At 47.8% G+C, this 21,639-nt stretch overlaps 1 protein-coding gene across 5 annotated transcripts in view; it reads left to right on the forward strand.

The window, feature by feature from the left end:
- Positions 1–21,639, forward strand: part of MTUS1 (microtubule associated scaffold protein 1) — a 972,936-nt gene that overhangs the window by 674,944 nt on the left and 276,353 nt on the right. For all 5 annotated transcript variants that reach the window (XM_078678114.1, XM_078678116.1, XM_078678113.1 and 2 more), the window contains one exon: positions 17,963–18,171. In XM_078678114.1, the coding sequence (XP_078534240.1) occupies positions 17,963–18,171 (209 nt within the window). The remainder of the gene's footprint in view (positions 1–17,962; positions 18,172–21,639) is intronic.

Consider the following 21,639-nt stretch of genomic DNA (forward strand, 5'->3'; position numbering starts at 1 on the left):
AGAATGCTTATGTAATACTTTCAGAGAGTTTAACGTTAATGTGGATTTCTGCCGTTGGAGAAAAAAAGGGAAGGAAATTATTTTGCAGGAGGAAGAACGCCCTCAAGGAAATGATGTGCACGTGCAGGAGGAGTTCTACCGTGTGGAAAACATGGGACATGTCCACAAGTAAAAGTGAAAGTGATCTTGTACAGTGTAAGCTACGTCTGTGTGGAATCCCTTAGACTGCATTTCGGGTTTATCCTGCTTTGAAGATAAGCTTTGACCAAATTTAACAGAACGAAGTTGTTATTTTTTGCTTTTATCGCAAAAGCCATAGCTAATGATTGAAGCCAAGTTTCACCTAGCGGCAGAGCAACTATCCACCGATTTTCAAATTAAAGCACAGCACCAGGAAATGAGCTCTAATGTGGATATAACCCATCGTGCCCGTTGTTTTATTGTAAACGTCACATATAGACTGCTTACTGTTGCCCTTCCCTAACCATGGCCCATGGCTTTGGTCTCCTGACACAAGGCTAATGCTGGTAGGGTAGGACCTCTGTGGGGGCAGCTGGCATGGACTGCTATTGACACCTACTCCAAGTCAAGGTGGTGCAGTTCTCCTCTCTGCCCGCCATGCGCCGCGCTGTCCAGCAGGCACTCCCTACTGGAGCCAAGCTGCCCGCCCTGCTGTCTACTCATGCTGCACGGCCAGGTTCAGGGACCGCCGCCATGGCAAAGTGACTGAGGGGGCAGGCCTGGTGTAGTACTGGTGACGCGGGAAGCTGCAATGTGACAATGAGGCATCAGAGGGGTGGTTGTAGCGAAAGTGGGCGAAACTCGGTTTGTATGGGTGGATGACCCTCGCAGATGCCGCCGGTACCCTTGAAAGTGGTGGGGCGGGTGAAGTGCTAAACCACTTCCCCAAAAAACAAGATGAAACACCCCCTCCCTCCAAAAGTAAAAATACCCCTCCCTCCAAAAGCCCAAATTAAAATGCACCCTCCCTCCAAAATAAAACAACCCCTCCCTCCAAAAGTTGAAAAAAACAACTAGGATAGCATTTTAAATTTAAAAAAAAATACTTTCCCACGGCTGCATATTCTCCTCAGTGTCCCACTTCCAGAAATGCGTGAAAGTCGAGCTCTCCTAAGCAATCAGTCCACTGATCCCATGCTATTAACCAGCATGAGAGAAGTGCCTGGATTGGATGGAGCTGGCTGGCTGGTTCTCCTTCAGGCCCTGGAGGCCTATGTTTGGTCTTCAGCCAGCTGTCTAAAACAGCTGGGTGGAGAGCTTCAAACTGCGCATGCCACTTTGGCCAGTGCAACATAGCCTGCCAAAGTGACATGCGCGCTTTGGAGCATTCAGCCAGCCACTGCTCCTGTCCTCTGCTGCCAATCGACATGGCATGCCCCCCATGTCTCTGGCTCTGGGTAGGGTAGCTGGTGCAGAGAGCACATTGGAAAAGTAAAATGGCAATGAAATCTTTTCATTATCATTTTATTTTATCCTACGTGGCTCGCAGCAGGTGGGGGGAGGTGGAGGGCGATGCTCCCCTGCCCTCGTGAAGAAACCACCGCTGGACTGGCCGTGCTGCTCTGGATGAAGACATATTAAACAGAAAAAATGGCCTGACAGGTTTATTTTTTTTTTTTTTTATCACACCTAGCCAAGAAGTTCAAGGTGGTGCGACTATTTTATTTTAGTCTTTTTATCTTTTTCTAGAAAAACTTTATACATTTGATTTCATATGTCACCAAAGTAACAGTTATCAAACAATAATGAACACATACAGACATTAAAACATGTATATACATTATACACAAAATCAATACTGTAAATTACAATATACACCAAATACACATTTGTACAATGCCTCCAATTATTTCATAAAAAGGCACCAGTCCTTCAAATTATATGCAAGTAGACAGGCGGACAAAACAGTTCATTGGCAATGCCTGCCAGTCTCACTGAGCCGGAGACTAGATTGCTACCTGGGGTCACACTACTAGGGATAGAAAGTATGGTAATATTTAGTAACCCTAGAGGCACCCCTCTTTTCTTTCCCAGGCTCGGGGTCAGCGCGTTTCGAACCACTGTGTAGTTTAAGGGTTCTCCTCAGGACACGGACTGGAGGTGGCCATAACTTTAAAGAATAATAATGGGATTTGGTGTCAGTATTATAGGGACTATTAACAATGTTACTAGACTCTCAGACTCTCTTGTTGGTACTGTTAAATACCTGTGTTTAGCTTCATAGACCACTGCTGTAGAAAGTTGCCAATCGGGTATAAGGATTCTGCAGATAGATACAGACATAAGAAAGAATCTGTCTCCAGGATTCTCACAACGCTATGCTTCAACGATCACTACCGGCCATCATGTTAATGGAGCCTACCTTCAAAGATTGGCGTGGTAGAGGAATGAGGGGAGGAGCGCCGGCCGCTCTTCGGCACGGGGTCCTCTTTTCATACGTGCTTTTCAATCGGGTTAGTTCATTCTCTGCTAAAACGGGAAATACCGATAATTAGATGTATGCCCCGTCAATCGTGTCTATTTCCACACGCATATAAACAAATACTCCACGCTCTGTCCGAGCGTGGCTCACCACTTACTTGCTAATTCAGCAGCTCTCTCCATTCATTCTCGCTCGGCGTCTGACGTGTAGACGCCGCAAGCATAATTCAATCTTTTAAAGGGGCCGCACATAGTGAGACGTGCCTGGAGCAAGGCGAGGAAGGACGGTATTTGTAGTGCATCTTTCCATCAGAGCAGGCCCGGACTGGCCGTTGCGGACACCGGGCAATCCCCCGGTGCGCCGCAAGGGTGGGGGCCGGTTTTGGGCCCTGGGGGCCGTTTTTGTTACAGGGCCGTTTTTGCAGCATAGCTGCAAAATCGGCCCTGTAACAAAATCGGCAGAAAACCGGCCCCGGCAAACAGCTCGGTCGCACCCCCAGGGGGCCGGCTGAGCACTTTGCCAGGGCCGGTTTTGGTTCTCAGTCCGGCCCTGCATCAGAGTCAACTCGAGCTGGCACGGCCGTCACAACTGTCAGTCACAGACATATTCTAGCATGGAACAGTATAAAGACTGAACTGGTCATAGATTACTCAATTCAGACAGTTCATTCAACCCCGAGAGGGCTGTATCAAATTTCAGTATCAGATACGCTTCTTTTTGTGACAAACGTATATCTAGGTCCCCACCGCCAGAGGTTTTTATCACAGCCAACACAATCCATTTTAAATCATTCACCGAATGACTTTGATGTAAAAAGTGAGACACCAATGGGGCTGTCAGTACTTTGTTGTTAATTCGTGAGCGATGTTGAATAATCCTCTGTCGCACCTCCTGTGTTGTCTTACCGATATAGACCTTTTTGCATGGGCATTGAATCGATATATACTGCATACTTTGTCTTGCAATTGGTAAATTCTTCATGACGCCAAAACTTCTTTCCATCAGTGAACAGAGAGCCTTCCATTGTGAGACTGCACACGGAACAAGTACCACATTTGTGGTGTCCTTTGACAGGGCTAAGTCCAAAGAGAGTGCTCTGAGTGTCTCTTTTGCTCGGTGGGCGTGTAGATGTGATTTGCTGCCCTATACTCCGATTTTTCTTGAGTGCAAACAGGGGGGAACCCACATCAGGCATAACTTCTTCCACTAAGTGTGGAAGAGGTGTGGCGCCGCGGCTAGGGTGACTGACGCTGGAATCTGGGGATCAGGGTTCGATCCCCGGCTCCGGCGGCAGGTTAGCCCAGCACCATGCGACTCTGGGCAATAGCTTGCTTAATCTTCCCGACGGCCCCCAGCGCCTAGAGACCCTAACGGGTGATTGTGCGCTATACAAATGTGGATTATTATTATTATTATTAAGTGCCAACAGTTTCGAATGATTTTCTGCACAGTATGCGTGTGAGGTCCAAACGTTGACACACACACCATCCGCTGTGTCAGGTGTCTTCTGGCTCTTCTGCAGCATAGAGTGTTTCAGGAGCTTACGTGGATAGCCTCTCTCCTGGAGTTTTTTTAACCAACGCTTGTCCATGAGTTTCAAAGTCTTGAAGTCTGAGCAATTCCGTCTCAAAGCTGTTTAGTCCATTTGAAAGACTGCTTGTTTTTTGTTAAAATTAAAGTAAACTATGCTCACTTGTTTTTTGAGGGTCGATATTGTCTTTTGCAGAATACAATAAAACAAGTATAGGCAATGCAAATTGTTTTGTCTTTCCTATAGAGGACAGTTTTTATTATGCTTCACAAAGCAATACAGATATAACATGGACAGTAGCAGTGCACTTCTCTTGAATATACAGGACCGCTTCAATACAGGTAGCAAACACACTAAAGTGGAAGTGAGGGGAGTTAAAGGACTGTTAGCTCTATGTAAACACTTGCACATTAAAGAAATACAAAACTCCTTGAAGAAACAATCATATTATGGAATTTTACCATACATTCATGTGCATATATAGGATGGTGCACCCTCATCTTCCTTGTGTGCTTTGCTTCATCAGTAGGTTCCACATCTAGCACTGGGAAATATTACTGTTCACTGGTCGGACAGCCACCTGGTAATGGATTCCCTAATTTGGGTGAAGGTATGTCCCTTGTGTCGAGTTATATATTCTGCTCTTGTTAAACTCACAACAGACGTATATGAAAACTGTCTGTGGGCGAGCTAAAAATACTTTTTGTGTCTCCATACTGCAACATCAAAATCAAGAGGGTGTTGAAATGTACCCTGATGTTTTCCGTCAGTATGTTTTGGCACTTGGATATTGTCCCAACCGGGTTAGACGCCTTCCCCAGGGCTACAAGGTATCTCACATGAAATATTATGGAAGGGTCCCTGGTTCATAGGGTAGACCAGCCTAGGATTCAATATATTATTTGTTTTTTCATAAAGTGGGGCAACAGCAGTGAGAACACTCCTTCATCGAACAGGCCCACCTTGGACACAATCGGTGTGAACTTCCCTCCTTCAGAGGACCAGTGCAATTAGGGTAGGAGAACCACTAGCTTTCCCAATTACAAGACGCGTTTAAACCAAGCGGTAGAAGTTTAGGTTTTGCCTCATCGCCGAACAGGTACATCACGGCAGTACCAAAGCGAGCTTCCCTCCTGAAGGAGTGTTTTTCCATTCCCTGCAGAAAAGGTCCAGCGTGGCAGACTGGAACTATCATCATTCACAGAATATTTACAGTCAAGATGTGTGACTTGTTGGTTGCAGACAGATCTGTGAAGCGGGTGCATAACTGACTGACGGGTGTATAGGTGGATGAGGTAGTAAATATGCAAGTTCCCACACCGTTCTCATTGTGGTGGTATTCCACATCACCCAGACATTCTGTTACAGTAACTCTGAGACCTCCAGCTTGTGTTGATTCTTTGCTTTTCCATACATTCAGAAGCAGCTGTTACCTAGTAGGTCATTGTTTTTTGGAGCAGCCAACCACAGCCTAAGTACCCATGCATCAGACAAGCACACACAGGCGCCGACCTTTGGGAAAAGGTTTTGAATGTGCACTTACCAGGCACAGTGCAGTCCCACCTTCTGTGCTGGACCTGCTCAAAATGTTGAGGACCGCCCCTGCATGGTGGCGTGTGCAGCTCTTGGGTAATCATGGCCTGAGCCAGAAGGCAGGTTCTGAAGAGTCAGTGGCCCCTTTCGAGGCACATCTTTTGCTGTTGGCATTCCCTTCCAGTGTGAAATTCCTGGTGGTTGAGACATTTTAAATATATTTTTGATCTGTGAAGTGTAATGCCTAGTGAGGGGACGTGAGCACAGTTGAAATTACTGTATGATGAACTAATCACGCTGTTGCACAGTTTGAGTTTGGACACTGCCGTTACCTTGGGCAGGCTGCGTGACGTTCCCAGGGCATCGAGGCCTGGAGGGGCTTCCCTGTCATTTCCTGTACCAGAGGCAAGAGTGGGGGCCTGTATCGGGTTTGATGGGGTGGGAGGGGTGCGTTCCTATGGTTTATTTCCAGCCGCTGCTGCTGTTAAACGGATTGGTTACTTAGGGGTGATGCCGTGCTCAATTTAAGCCAGTAATTTCCGGTACTGGGAACCAGCACTTAATTGTCAACAAAACCACTTATGATAGTCTGCCGCATGGTGGCGCTTTCTGTCTAATTCAGAGAGGAGCACAACAGTTTATTAATTTAATATAGATTAAAATGACAAATACCTGTCGCCAGCTTTGGGGGCCTGAAGAAATCTGGAATGTCACACTAGTTGCTGTGCGATGATAGTAGTTGTGTTGGTACTGTCATTGGCAGGGCTGACCGAGGCAACGGTCGGTGGGGGGTGCGGCCTGACGAAGGCCCTGGCACTTATGTTAGAAAAAATGAAGCAGGGGGCGGATAGCACAAACCACGACCCAATAATCTACGCCTGAAGCCCCCGAATAATATTCTGGTGGGCGTGTCGTCTGGTAGGCATGCCTTCCACTCAGACTCTTTGTAGCTGGTGATTTGAGAGGCATGAAACAAACGAGGGACACATGTCAAATGTCGCTGTCATTCAGCTCCTGTGCACTCTGCCCTCGTGGGGGTGTACAGCCTTGGGGGGGGGTGCGATCACTCTTGTACTGAGTGTCCGATCCTGAAACCTGCCAGTCGTGCCTAACCCCTGTAGTGTCGCTGACTGTGGAGCATACCACTGCAGCACACGCCCCCTCCCACTTGTTCCTCCCAGTTTACCCCTCGAACGTGAGGGGACTTTGGTTCAGCCTAACGTGAGCGTTGGACACGTTAAGCAGATAATAAAAGGCCCAGGGCTCTGGGCGTGGTCAGGGATTATACCAGCCACCAACAGTACATGTGTGTCTTATGCTGCCTGTTTCATATGCCCACACCAGAACTTTACACTGGCGACGAGGTGGTTGTGTATCCGGCCTCTGCGTGCCCTCCCGCCACCGCCCACACCTCCACGCCAGCAGCGCGAGTGGCGCGCTCCCCGGCGCCCCCCTGTGCCGCCGACAGCCCGCCGTGGCTCACCTCGGCGTCGCCATTGGCCTGCCCGCTGGTTCCTTCTGTGCTGCCTGCCGGTGCCCGGGGTGCCTTCGACCCGCCGCTCCAGCCGTCCACGGTCCTTCGCTGCTCCACGGCCCGGAGCGCCACTGCCAGGTACCCCGAAGTGTCTGCCCGCCGCCCCGCAGCCTGCAGCCCAGGAACCACGTCTCTGCCTCCAGGCCCGGTCCCGGTGACTCTCCAGAGGGCCCGCGCATGTGCTGTGTGCGCCCCGCGCCACGTGTCGGACGCGCTACGCGGCCTACCTGCCGTTCACCACGCATTGCGCGTGTCGTCCGACCCTGCCAAACCTCACGCATCTCGCGGAAAAGGCCCTGGAGTTCTCCTCTGTACCGGCAAGTCTTCTACTGTGCCAGGTTATTGTCTGAAAGCCGTTAGTGCCTACTGCACCTGTCCATCATGGCCAACATACCGCCTTTGGAACCGTTTACAGTCACCGGAAGTCCCCCGTCTCAGGCCACCCGGTGGAAGAAGTGGGTGGAGCGGCTTGAAGTCTACTTCGTCGCGGCGAACATCGCTGTTGCACGTCAGCGCGCCCTGCTGCTACACCTGGGTGGCGAGGCAATCCATGACATCTCCAAAGACATTACGGAGGGAGCCCCGCCTCACACATACAAGACCCTGCGGGATGCCATCACGAAGTATTTTGAGCCGTTTGCCAGCGCGGATTACGAGCGTTTCCTGCTCCGTCAAGCGCGGCAACTCCCAGAGGAGTCCGTAGATGTATTCTACGCTCGGCTCAAGAAGCTAGCCAGCACGTGCACTCTCCCGGATGCGGAGGATGAAATTCGCGCCCAATTCATTCAGGGGTGCGCCTCCCTAAAACTGCATGAGAGGGTGCTAGAAACGGACGCCATGTCCATGCGCGACATCCTAGCCCTGGGGCGGTCTAAAGAGCTTTCCAAGGCCCGTGCTGCCCACATGGAACCGAAACCAACGGTAACGGTCAAGACGGAACCCGTGTGCACCATCAAGTCGCAACCTGCAGACAACCGGACGAGGCCTCCCAGGAAAGGACGGCCGAAGCTAGCCCAATCCGCTAAAGATCAAGCATGCATGTGGTGTGGAGGTGCCACCCCCCCACAAAGGCGCCTGCCCAGCCCAAGGCAAAGTCTGCAGCGCGTGCGGCAAGGCCGATCACTTTGCGAGCGTCTGCCTCTCGTCGCAAAGGAGGAAGCAGAGTGCTCCGCCCAGAAGGGTGCGACAGATGGCACCGTTGCCGAACACGCCAACCAGCAGCGACATGGACGACGATGCGTCCATGTGGTGCGCATGCTCAACACCCTAGCGGCCACATCCTCGACCGAACCAATGTGCACCGTCCAGGTACATGGCCAAGCAGTCATAGCCCTCATCGACACAGGCGCGACGATAAATCTCATGGCCGCCAGTGTCTACCAGAGCCTCGAAAATGCTCCAATACTCAACCCCACAAGAGTGCAAGTGTTTGCCTACGGAACCCGGCGCCCGCTGCGCCTGTGCGGAGTATTCCGGACAGCTGTGTCCCACGATTCAACGCAGCTACAAGCAAAGATCTAAGTCTCCGGAGAAGGGTCAGGATTCCTTCTTGGTTGCAGAGCAGCACGAGAGCTCGGGCTCATACATTTTGCCCTGACAGTACAAGCCCAAGGTTTGGACCATCTGGTTTCGGAACATTCCTCGCTGTTTGAGGGCATCGGATGCTTAAGAGGACCCCCCGTCCGACTCCACATTGACCAGTCGGTGGCCCCAGTAGCCCTCCGGCATAGACGGATCGCTTTTCACCTCCGGCCCAAAGTCGAAGCCGAGTTGAGGATGCTTGAACAAACCGGCATTATTGAACGCGTGTCTGGACCAACACCATGGGTATCCCCCATTGTGGTTGCAAAAAAGCCAAAGCAGCCCGAGGCAGTAAGGATATGTGTGGACATGCGCCTCCCCAACCTAGCAATTAAGAGGGAACATCACCTGACGCCGACCATTGACGACATCATTGGGGATCTCGCAGGGTCCAAGTGGTTCTCCAAGATGGACCTGAGGTCGGGGTACCATCAGATTCCCCTTCACCCGGACTCCCGCCCGATCACGACTTTCTCCACCCACGCAGGCCTGTGGAGATACACGAGACTTAACTTCGGCATATCAAGTGCAGCCGAAGTGTTTCAAAATATCATTCACAACGTCCTACAAGGCCTCGATGGAGTGCTCAACGTGAGCGATGATATTCTGGTACACGCCTCGACTTTGGAGGAACACATCAGACGCCTCCAGGCAGTATTCAACCGGCTAAAAGAGCGAGGCCTGACTCTTCACAGAGACAAATGTGAATTCCTACGCAAAGACATCAGCTTCTTTGGATACAAGTTCTCCGATCAAGTAGTGGGGCCTGATCCAGAGAAAGTTAAGGACATACACGACGCGCCAGCCCCCGCATCTGTCACAGCTGTCCGCAGCTTCCTAGGTATGGTGACATACTGCGGGCGGTTCATCAAGGACCTGTCCGACCTGACAGGGCCCCTCCGTGACCTCACGAAGTCAAATGCCACCTGGACGTGGGGCCCGGAACAACAAGAGTCGTTTACAAAGACTAAGGCAGCCCTGTCAGCGGACACCACCCTGGCCTATTTCAACCCGCAACATCAATCGCAGCTGCTAGTGGATGCCAGCCCCACAGGCCTTTGGGCCGTCCTGTCACAACAACAAGCATGCGGAGAGTGGGCCCCAGTAGCGTATGCCAGCCGTACACTGACGCCTACCAAACAACGCTATTCACAAATCGAAAGAGAGGCCATCGCCATTCTATGGGGGTGCCGCCACTTCCATATCTACCTTTATGGACATCCCTTCTCAGTGATTACCGATCACAAGCCCCTCATACCACTGTTCCAAGGCTCCTCCTCTCGCCCGCCTCCGAGAATTGAAAAGTGGGTACTACAGTTACAGGAGTTCCAGTTCACAGTGGAATACCGGCCCGGCACACGGAACCCTGCGGATTACCTATCGAGGCATGCCCGTCCGGTCACCGATGCTGAAGCAGCCGAAGCAGCAGCCACAGAGGAATACGTCCGGCTGATCGTCGAACAGTCAAGACCACGGCCGATGTCCTTGGATGAAGTGGCGAGAGCCACCAAAGATGACGACTGCATCCAGATAGCAATCCACGCCCTGGAATCTGGCGACTGGAAGGCGCTACAAAGCCCGGCATCTTTCCGCACTCCAGACGCCCAGGCTGTCCTAAAGGCCCTGTATCAAGTCAGGCATGAGCTATCCATCTCAGCCGAAGGATGCCTCCTGAGAGGCCCTCGCCTTGTACTGCCCAACAGCCTCGCCCAACAAGCTGCGTTGCTGGCCCACGGGTCACACCAGGGGATCGTCAAGTCCAAAAACAGACTCCGGAGCAAGTTGTGGTTCCCAGGACTCGACAAAGCCGTCGAGGAGGTAGTCCAAAGCTGCCCAGTGTGCCTAGCGACGAGCCTACCAAACCCTCCAGCACCTGTGATCACCGAAGAGGGCCAACGTCCCCGTGGGTACGGGTAAGCGCAGACTTCGGCAGTCTCCCCGGGGGCAAGTACATGCTCGTAGTGGTAGACGATTTCTCTCGCTACCCTGAAGTGGAAATTGTAACATCAACAGCGGCATCCGAGGTGATCCCGAAGTTCGAGAAAATTATTGCCACCCATGGGCTCATGGAGGAAGTCCGCACTGACAATGGACCCCCATTCAATGGCAGCGAGTTCACGGAATATCTGCAGAGCCATAGCATCAAACACAGACGGATAACCCCAAGGTGGCCCCAAGCCAATGGTGAGGTCGAAAGGCTGATGAGAACTTTGAATAAAACAATCCAAATCGCAATAGCCGACGGCCACTGTCTGGAGCTGGCTATCTACCAGTTTCTCCGAGAGTATCGCCTGACCCCACATTGCACCACAGGAGTCTCCCCAAGCCGACTCTCTTTCAAGCGGGCTATCACTGACACCATTCCACACCACCCCTCGTGGGAGCTAGCCCCAACCCCCAGGAACCGGTCCATGGAACAGCGCGCCAAGAACAACCAGGAAGCGTCCCGAAGACGGAAGGCAGCGGACAGCCCGATCCAGGTTGGAGACAGGGTCTGGTAAAAGACCGCCATCCTGGTGGAAAGTTCCGTCTGCCCTTTGAGCTTGACCCCTGGAGAGTAACGGATATAAACGGGACAATGGTCACTGCTGTCAGGAACGGAGAAGTAGTAACAAGGAACATTTTGTTTTTCAAAAGAACACCCGAAGCAGGTGAGGACCTGGAACCAGACGACTGGCAGCTGACCCCCCAGTGCAGACCGTCGGAGCCGACTGGCACAGACACCCTGACAAGCCAAGCCTGTGACCCCACTCCGAGCGAGGAAGAGCCAGAAAGACCAGCAGAAGACCCCAGCGTCAACGAGAGAGAGCCAGAAGACCAATCCCCGACTACGGCGGAAGGGCGAAGCCAAACCAGATACAGTCTACGTCCGTGCCCAAAACCTTCCCAGAGGTATCGAGACTTCGTGGCCCAGTGTTGGCGCTGAACTGACCGAGATAGCTGACCCCGCCGAGAATAAAGTAAGACTGTTCTGATTTGTATTCCACCTGTCATGTTCCTCTCAGAGACTGCATCAGAGACAGTTGGCGAACTTTGTTAAATGTAGCCTGTCATAATTATCGCAGCACCCCTATTGACTATGAAAAGACTTTTGTGTACTATTGTATCCCAGTTTGTTTTATCCCTCGGTAAAGGAGGAATGTAGTGTCGCTGACTGTGGAGCATACCACTGCAGCACACGCCCCCTCCCACTTGTTCCTCCCAGTTTACCCCTCGAACGTGAGGGGACTTTGGTTCAGCCCAACGTGAGCGTTGGACACGTTAAGCAGATAATAAAAAGGCCCAGGGCTCTGGGCGTGGTCAGGGATTATACCAGCCACCAACAGTACATGTGTGTCTTATGCTGCCTGTTTCATAGGCCCACACCAGAACTTTACAACCCCCATCATGTTCGTCACCCTGCTCATACTAAGCTGGCGGTGGCGCCCGTCACAGCGCAGCACTCCGCTCTGGGTTTGCACCGCCTTTATCAGATAATACCTGCGGGAGGAAGCTGGCACTCGGGATTAAGATAAACAAGGAGCAATTCAAACCTTGTTCTTAATTGATGTTTGCTTTCGGGGTGGATCAGAGCGCGCTGCGTGGGCTGGATCCGGGTGGGCGTTTCTGAAGAGATGGGGCGAGCTGTCCCTTCCCCTTTGACCGACGAGCTGTAGTGCAGTCAGGGCTCGGCATGTCTTGCCCGAGGTGTGCGCGGTGTCTGCCGTACATACTCCGCGCTGCATGACTCGACGTGTGGCTGTCGTGCAGATATGTGGATACCCCCAGGTTCTTACCACATGTGGCTTAAATTACTTTGCTGCCGAGTAGGTTCGAGACGGTCATTAATTTCCACCCTTTGGAATGGCAATGTTTCTTTTCAGTCTTATGACGTTGTATTCACGGGTTTCCTTGAAAACTGAGTATCATTGCCCGTTCTTTGTAAGTATCCAGGCGCCAAAGTCAATTCTTACGACCAGCAAAACCTCTACAGCCGCGTGCTCTTAAAGTCGCTCTAGTTTGGTGAGACTAGCTGTCCTCTGGTCGACAAAAGCTGTAGGATAGAGGCGGGAGGGTGTGGCGTTATGGCCAGAGCTGCCGACTTTGCAATAGGGGTATCCGGTTCTAGTTTAGGTGTCAGCTCGACATCCTGAGATTTTGGCAAGTCACTTACTCTACCTGTGCCACAAAATGAATGTGTCCATGTGTAATGTAGCTGGTGCTCGTGTAAAGTGCTACAATTCCTTCAGGCCTGTTTCGCTCTATTTAAAGCTGAAAAAAACAGTAGGTAATGGAAGTTGTTTTTGTATGAGACAGTGCTACATGCTCGTCTCAGTCAAAATTAAATGAGTGAGAATTGCCCACACCTTATCTTTTTTCAACTTTGCAATTTGGCATCACTGTTTTTTTTACATAACTTCAAAATCAAGTTCACCCTGCATGGAAAGCAGCAGTTGGCAGCGAACAGAAGAACTTTTTTCCTTACATATTAGCTGGTTTACCAGGGAGCGATGTGAAGGCATGTTCCAAGAGACATTCTGAGACATAGTTAGGAAACAGTTCTGCGGTGATTCGGTCCTTCCTGTCCTGTGTTGATTCGGTCCTTCCTGTCCTGTGTTGTTGGTTTAGGGACTTCTTCCCTTGTGTTGCACTTTAAAATGCAGATTCAGACTCCTCGTGATGGTGTAATATATTAGTATTAATGTTCGAGTTACTCACTGGAACTCTAGAAGACTTGAAGAAATCCTGAGTGGAAACTGCTCTTGAGACCATGATGCCAGGGGATGTCCAGGGCATCACTGGATTTCCATGGGATAGTCTCCAGATACCTCTTTTCCACTGAGTGCCCACATATTCTTACCGATTGTTGTGATATTAACACTTGTTCTTGATGTTTTGTCTCGAGGCTAAGATTCTGTTCGGTTGCACTCATGTTTTTGTCTACGTACCAGATGCTGGTTGTTTTTTGCTAGCCTTAACTTACACTAATGCTTCTACAGTATTTGCCCTTGTGATACGTGACATGAAAGGCCCTGCAGCTGTGAGAGGTGCCGAGTGTTACTTGTTACTGGACAAATATTGTAATAGAAGCTGTTTCTTCCTTCCAGTGGTGTAACTGCGAATCTGTAGCAAACAAGGGATATGATTGCATCTGTATTCTCCTTGGAATGCCTGGCGAGCGGGTGTGGAGGTGGGAGCTTGTATTAAAAAAAAAAAAAATGTAAATTGATACTTAGATAGCGCACTACTCACCCGCAAGGCTCTCAAGGCGCTTGTACGAATACCGCTATGGAACCCATCCTGGCTTTCCATGTGAGGTGTCCACTCCTGGGCACCCCCAAGGTGGAGGCCAGGCATCCTTAGCGTTGTGGGGGCCATTGTGGAGATTAAGCAAGCTATTGCCCAGAGTTGCAGAGTGGGACTCCATGATTGGAATAGGCACCGAGGCGAGAATTATCAGGTCTGTGGAATTTTTGAGCCCAAGACCCGCCGAGGCGGGGAATTGAACCCTGGTCCCGGGCTAGACCTCTGCATCAGGGTCTGCCGCTCTAACCATTGAGCCACACTTCTCTGTTGCTGCTTATGCAAAGCACATCTTCCAGAACAGTAGCGGTAATTACTAGGAGGAGAAATGGAGCAAAATATTTGATTTGCACATGGCTGCTGAGCGTTAATGCGAGGAAACGCTTTATGCCTAATGTCAGACTGGGATACTGGTGGGTAAACATATTCAGCATTTAATACATCTGCTGGAAAGAGACACGTAGTTTACTAGTCGTGATGGAGCAGCTAAAAGTGAAACGAGGAGCCGCGTTTGTAATGAAACAATAACTCTTCATAAAGCCTTGTATGCCAAAGTCATTGCTTAGTCATTTATTTTAAATTGTGCTTGTTTCTATAATGCATTGATGGGCTAAGATTTAAAGTACAATGTAGACTGAAATACAACTAATATCCCTACTGATTGGGGGGTGCAACTGGAATGTGTCATGATCAAAGAACTTTGATGGTAGCTTTGCCCCTACTTTTGTTGGATGTGGCATGAGTACTACCCTAGATTTATTTGCTTCTATATTCTTGCGGAATCTGCTTGGCCTTTTTGATATGCGTTTCTGGTTTTAGTGACCACTATTGTGTTGTAGTCTGCATCAGTGGCCTGTTCGTACATACCTCTTTTCCAGTTACCAGACTTATGTTGGATGGTGAAACTAGTGGCAAGGGTAGAAGAATCAAGTGGACCATGGGTATCCGAGAAGTATTCACAGGGCAAAGGATTTGCCTATTGTTTACGGGATCTATAAGATGACATTGCCTTTTTGAGTGCCTACCACAAGACCGAGGTTAAGGTTATGTTGTCCCTTCCCCTATTAAGGCACCCAAAAATAAACCTGGTTAGTTTGATAATGAATGTTCTGATGGTCATAAACTGCGATTATATGCGCTCAAAACCAAGCCAAAAGATCAGGGTCTAATTTTATCTAGACGTGCTCTACATAAAAAAGTGTTAGGACGAAAATGGATTTTAGGGAGGTGGCTTGGTCCGACCTGGTGGAGGCAGTTACAAAGCCTGACAGTGCCTGGTTTTGAGAAACTGTCAATTGTCCACTTTTCAGGGTAAGTAATGGCCAAGCTAATCAGTGTCATGGGGTGATCGTCGCTTCATGGTCGCTGCCCCAAAACTCTGGAACACTCTAGCCCAGGACATCAGAACATGCTCTACACTCCTCCAGTTTCGTAAGAGAATAAAGACCTGGTTGTTCACCCAATAACCTTAACAAATGTAGGTAACCTGTTGGAGCAACTAACATCGATCTGAATGTATGCAAATTAACTAGAGCCAAGACGCCTGCGGTTATTTGTTGCGCTTTATAAATGGCAATAAATAAATAAATAAATAAAGCTATTTCTTCCCATATATCCCTTGGGAAATGGACTGCACATTTTGAAGTCATTTATGGTTCAGTGGACCAGTTTTCATTGTGTTTGCCCCCTTTGGTAGCATTGCAAAAAGGCAACCTAATATTTTAAGCAGAGAAAGTTGGTGGAATTCACAGTAGTACGTGTGACAAGCCCCAAGGCTACATGTCCTGATAGGATCCCTGCCGACCTGTTCAAATTGTCGCCAAGTCTGTGGGCCCCGATTAACATGGTTATTTAATCTGGTTGTATGTGTTGGTTTACCACGTTCATGGTCCGAGTCCATCATTAGCCCTGTGTATTAAAAAAGGCTATAGGGTTTTTCCTTTTTGTTATAGTCCCATCTCTTTGATTGACTCAGCTATCATGGTAATGGGCAGGGTAATCCCACAGAGGGCCATGTCGTGGCCCGAGGAAGGGTTTGTCCTATCTAATCTTCAGTATGGTTTTCGACTTGGCTTGGTGACCTGTGATCAGTGTTTACATTTTCACATGCTGATCGACAAGTACACAGTGGCAAAATCGGTCTCATTGTTTGTCACATACATAGATTTGTCTTCTGCCTTTGATAAGTTGAATAGATGTAAACTGCTGTGGCTGATTTTGCTTTTACATGGGCCTCGATCCAGCAATTGTTTACTTTCCTAGTGAGTTGCATGGGGATACGAAGGCAGTTCGGTTTAACATGGATGGTCTTGTACAAATCTCTTTTTTACTGAGTTCGGGAGCTAGGCAAGGTTGTGCAATGGCCCCTTTTTTGTTTACCTTGTTTGTGAATGACCTAGAGCTCAGGTTACTTGATAAATAGGTTGACTGCCCTCGTATTGGTTCTCGCCAAATCCCGGCATGGCTATATGCAGATGAAATTGTCTTATTGGCTAGAACCGCACTGTTAGAAGGTTTAGTGAATTACATGAATCAATTAGACCTTTCCATCAACTATAGCAAATCCCAGTTAAGATCTTTTCATGTTCAGCGCAACATTCTGTCTAGGGTACAGCTGTACACTTACTTAGGGGTGGTTTTTGATAGCCAGAATACATTGGCCCCATTGCTTAAAGCCAAGAGACTAGCTTTAGCTATTCTTTGCTCTTTTTCCTCTAGAATTGGTAATACACCATTGAACGCCCTGATTTCATTACAAGTCTGACCCAACAGTCACTTACAGTAGTGATTTCTGGGGCTGCGTTCATTTGAGGAAACTTCTAGTGTTCGAGAATGGCTTTTGTAGGTGCCTGTTGGCGGTTCCGGCCTCTACCCTGGTTTTTATGGTTCATGAGGAACTTAGGCTGCCCTATCTGACAGATCTTATTGGCCTCCGCCCCCTGATTAGGTGGCTTAACGTTTCGGTATGGCCGGAAAATTTCCTGGGAAGAGAAATAGTTCAGGATTGCTTGAAGCTTGATGGGTGGAGGCCAATTAAATGGCTGACTTATATTAGGTTCGTTAGGTCTACATTGTTTGGGTCACCCTCCTCTGTCTCTAAAGCTGATATTGCCTGGACCAGGAATAACTTTTTAGAGTGGAGGTCATCGGAGAGGGAAACTATTGAGCTTGAGAGACCTACAGTACGTGGCCACGCATTACTAAGAACAGCTCCTGCTACTGAATTGTATTTGCTCTCTACTAATAATGCCCATCATAGATTTCTCCTTAGCAGATTTAGGTTTAACTGGTATGATATGTTGTTTGCTTTTCCTGAAACTGCTTACTGGAATGCAAAGTTAAGTCCCTGTATTTGTGATAATTTTCCCCCCAGGACCTATTGCGCTTTTTCTGTGGCTATTATGAAACACCTTGAAGAATGTATCTAATCCCATTATTAAACGTTTTGCGTTTTGTACAAGTAAAACCTGCACTGTTATGTTTACAGTCACTCCCTGAGAGGTTTTCTACGTATGATATAACTCGCTTTCTTGCCTCCTCTCGGAGGTTGAGAAAGTCGTTTGATGAAGGGAGTGTTGACATGTAATTGCTGTTAATCTTTCTGGGAAGAAGTCTTTTATGGACATGAAATTTGTATTATTGTCCTTAGTGAAATGTATTTTAAGATGTGCTTCTTTTAATCTTTTAGATGTGATTTATAGTTTTTTATTGACATAAGTCGTGTACCAATAAAGTTCCCGGTACGCTATATGAATTTAATGCTTTTTTATGGATTTGAGCAGCTTATTGACATAGCATTTAAAATGTTATATTCTTTATGTGAATTGTGTATATTTATTTGTCTATTGTACTTTTATGGTCTTATTTAGACCGAATAAAGTTTGTTTGATACCCACTGATGTGATTGTGTGCTGCAAATAACCCCTAATTGCCTGAGAAACTATAAACAGAAGCTTGTCTTTGTCGTATACCAATAATGTGAACCCTAAACCCTTAAGAGGGCATGTGAACTACAATGGAATATTAAAGGTCTGACATGAAACCTGTTTTTTCGTAGTTGAGAAGAGCAAGCAGAAGGTCAGCACAAAACCGACCAGCGCCCCAGCACAAATCTCACCAGATGATAGGAAAGCCCTCGAATTCGCCCAGTGCAAAGCAAAGTGTGAGAAGCAGAGTGGATTCATCTCACAGCTGAAGCAACTCATTAGCAGCGGAAATCAGAGGTTTGAAGCCATAACAGTGGTAGTGCAGCAGTTGCTGAAGCAGGTATGTTATGTTATACTTATGTCATCACAAAGTATTTATATAGATCACCTTTTGTAATTGCCTGGCTACTTATTTCATGTCTGTGATTGTTGATTTACTATATGGTGCGGCATTTTGTGTGTGTGTGTGTGGGGGGGGGAGATGCATTCATCATTCACCTGGCCCAAGTAAGGGTGGGTGGTGTAGTTTGCAAGACATGTTTTGTTATGTATTATTCAAGTGCTCTGAAGGAGTTCAGGTCTAGCGAGCAGTCACCCCAACCAACCCAGCATTAACGTTTTTGTTGTGAAGAGGTAATAGACAGTGTCCTTTCTAAATGGTGGTTGTGTCAGTCTTCATTGTGCAGTTGTTGAGGCTGCTCTGTTTTTCATTTAAGGCGTATTGTTCCTGATCTATAATCCACTGAAACCATGACACTCTGGCTTCCCTTTGCCTATATTTTGCCTTGTAGTCTTAACAGGTTTGTCCATTCCTGCACCATTCTGGTTGTCCTTGGATACCCTTTGTCCTTTTCTTTTGGTGTGAGGTTCTGTAGCAGCCAGGCTTGTTCCCCGTCTTCCACCTGGAACTCTGTCGGCCCCTTTGTTGAAATCTTTGCATTGGCTAAAGGTAAAGGAAGCGAAGCAAAGTATTTTTAAGATCTGCTGCCTCGCCTATAATGCCTTGAGGGGCAAAGGCCCCAGTTATTTCTAACAGAAAACCAAGCGGTATGTACCCACCAGAAGTTTAAGATCTAAGGGCAAAGCCCTGTTGAGTGTACCACGTATCAGTTTGGCTAGATGTGGTGGTAGAGCCTTCTCCTCTCTGGCCCCTTTTTATTGGAACGGACTTAAAGTGCATATTTGTATCTGCACAAACTACTGTCAATTTAGGAAACTGTTCCTATTTTAATGTGATCTCTTTTTCTTGTGGATGCTTACTTGTTACTGTAGATAGCACCAATATGCCCAAGGGTGAGTCTTGTTCTATATTAAATGAAATTAACATAACATAAGATATCTTGTGATGGAAAGCTCCACATGAGACGAGCCAGGAAATATCGTTCATAAAGGTTATATCCTTGTTGAGTTAACTTTGCTGCTTTTTCGTTTTTTTCGAAAGATTAATATGACTCCATATCCAAATATCCAGGGCATTTTAGTTGGACACCATGCCAGGCTCAGGTGAGAATAAGGCGTTGTCCTACTTCCAATCAGGATACCATGCAAACCCAGTTACCTTTTGGTCTTGCGTTTTTCTTCTAGGTAGATGCAGCTGTCTCTGTTCCTTTAATCATCCACACTTATCTTCCCTGAAGAGAGGTTCCACATTGACAGGGATCTATGAGACCCTGGACACTCCTAACATAATGGAACAGCTTTCCTGACAGAGAAGGTCCACATATTCGCATTGAAATAGCCTACGCCTATTCTTAAGCAGACCGTAATGAATGCTTTCAAACATGTTGTTTCTGATCTTCTCAAGCAGCTCTGCATTGAGAGTGATGATTTCAGGTTTTTTTTATAAGGTCAACTTATGATTAGTTAATTTCCCTAAACGATTCACACCAGAGTTGCTGCACATTCCACTTCTCTCATCCTACGCAATGGAAACCCGTTTCTGCTCCCCAAGATTGAATTGTAGCAAAGGTACGCTCATAATGTTTTTTGTTCTGAAGCTTTTCAAAATGGCAGAACTAAGCTATGTCTGGCCTTCCTCCTTCTCTGCTCCTAAAGTCAACCTTCTCTGCAGTCTCCTTATATGGAAATGTACCCAAAAGTGAGCACACTGGTGCAGGGTCACCCTCTCGTCCACGGGTCCAAAGACCAACAAAATAGAGATCGGCACTGGGGCTGAAGTAAAATAAATCAAGTTTATTAATCACTCATGAGTGGGACCATGTCCACACAACACCCTCAAGTGCTGCAGGAGGTAGTACACTGAACTCACAGACCATCGTCTTTATATACTCTCTTTCTGGAATGTAAGCATGTGGACAGAACTGGAAGGAATAAGTTTACAAATAGCTATCCGCAAACAAGGGCAGATGGATAACCACTTGATCAGAAAATAGGGAGGGGGAGCAGGAATACTTATGGCAGCAGTAAACAGTCAACAGATAACATCTAAGACCAGCAGTACCGGCAGCTACAAACCCCCAGCATGTACATTGCTTAGCCATGTCAGAAGGTCAACTAAAATAGATTGCACAAGCAGAGTAAAAAGGCAAACAACAGAGTATGTATGAATTACAAAGGAAAAGAAATGGATACCACAGCCAAAATGGCTGTAGCTTATGCTAAGTAAAATATTACACGTTTCCACACTTAGATCAAAGAAGAATATCACCACTTTTCAGCACATTTTGTATTTCTGTCTTGGATAGTGAATCCTTCCAGTCTGTAAGATATCTGCCACAGGAACTTTCCTTGATGGGTAATGAGAAACAGAATAGCTGTGACAGGCAGAAGGTTGGTTGTTTAGGCAGTTTATTGATCAGGGTCAAACCCATCCTGTGATTCCAGGCAAATCACTTAATCTCCCCGTGCCTAACAAAAATGAATGTGTCAGTCTGTAAAACAACGGGTACTCATGTAAAGCACTCTGATACCTTTGGGTGTAGTTTGCGCTATATAAAACTCTGTGAGAAAAAAATAAACTTTTTTAGTGGTGTTGGTTGGCACACAGCGATGCGGTAAAATCACTCTAGCTTGCTCTCACATTCCCTCAAATGTGAAAAGGTAAAATGTGTTCCTTGGCTGGATATCACATTCTTTGGAAATCCAGCCATGAAGAGGAGTGCAAGAGGGCTTTCGCCATTATCTCAGAGGCACCTCCTCGGAGTACATATCGGCATGGTCCACCACACCTTAGACACACTTATTGCCTGTGTCAATCATCTCACATGGGACATCAATCAATCGTATAGGCAATGCAGGAGCCTTGGAATTGCCTCTAGTCTTGCCACTCACTTTAGATGTTGGGTATGGTGGTCATACCTGGCTAGTAGAACAATAGATCTAACCTGTCCATTGTCTGTTTGGCTGAAAGTAACTTATGAGCTAGAAACAAGATAACGTTTCTGTGTGCCTCTAGAGATATCAGAACAGGTACTTGCACCTGTTCTGGTTCTATAGGTTTGCTGTACGGTAGACCTTCCTCCCAGACCAAGCTTTGACTGCTAACCACCCCAGTGTCAATTTGTTCTTTGACCACCATGTATAGGCCATAGGCCCTGTAGAGTAGGACACTCCTTCTGTGTTTATTTGAACTTCCATCTGTAGCTTTGATAATGACCCTGAGTCCAATACAAGAGTGACCCCAGAGGCCGCAATGTCTGGAACAGAGGTAGCGGGCACCATAACAATAAATTCTCAGACCCTGCCCTGGTTTGCACTACAATACACTCTTCTAGATCCTTCACCTCCAGGTGTGGAGACAACCTCAGCCTAAAGCTGAAATGCTGCCTGTGATCTCTACAGCAATGTT

Source organism: Lissotriton helveticus, chromosome 2_2 (genome assembly GCF_964261635.1).
Source record: "Lissotriton helveticus chromosome 2_2, aLisHel1.1, whole genome shotgun sequence".
Classification (NCBI taxonomy): Eukaryota; Metazoa; Chordata; class Amphibia; order Caudata; family Salamandridae; genus Lissotriton; species Lissotriton helveticus.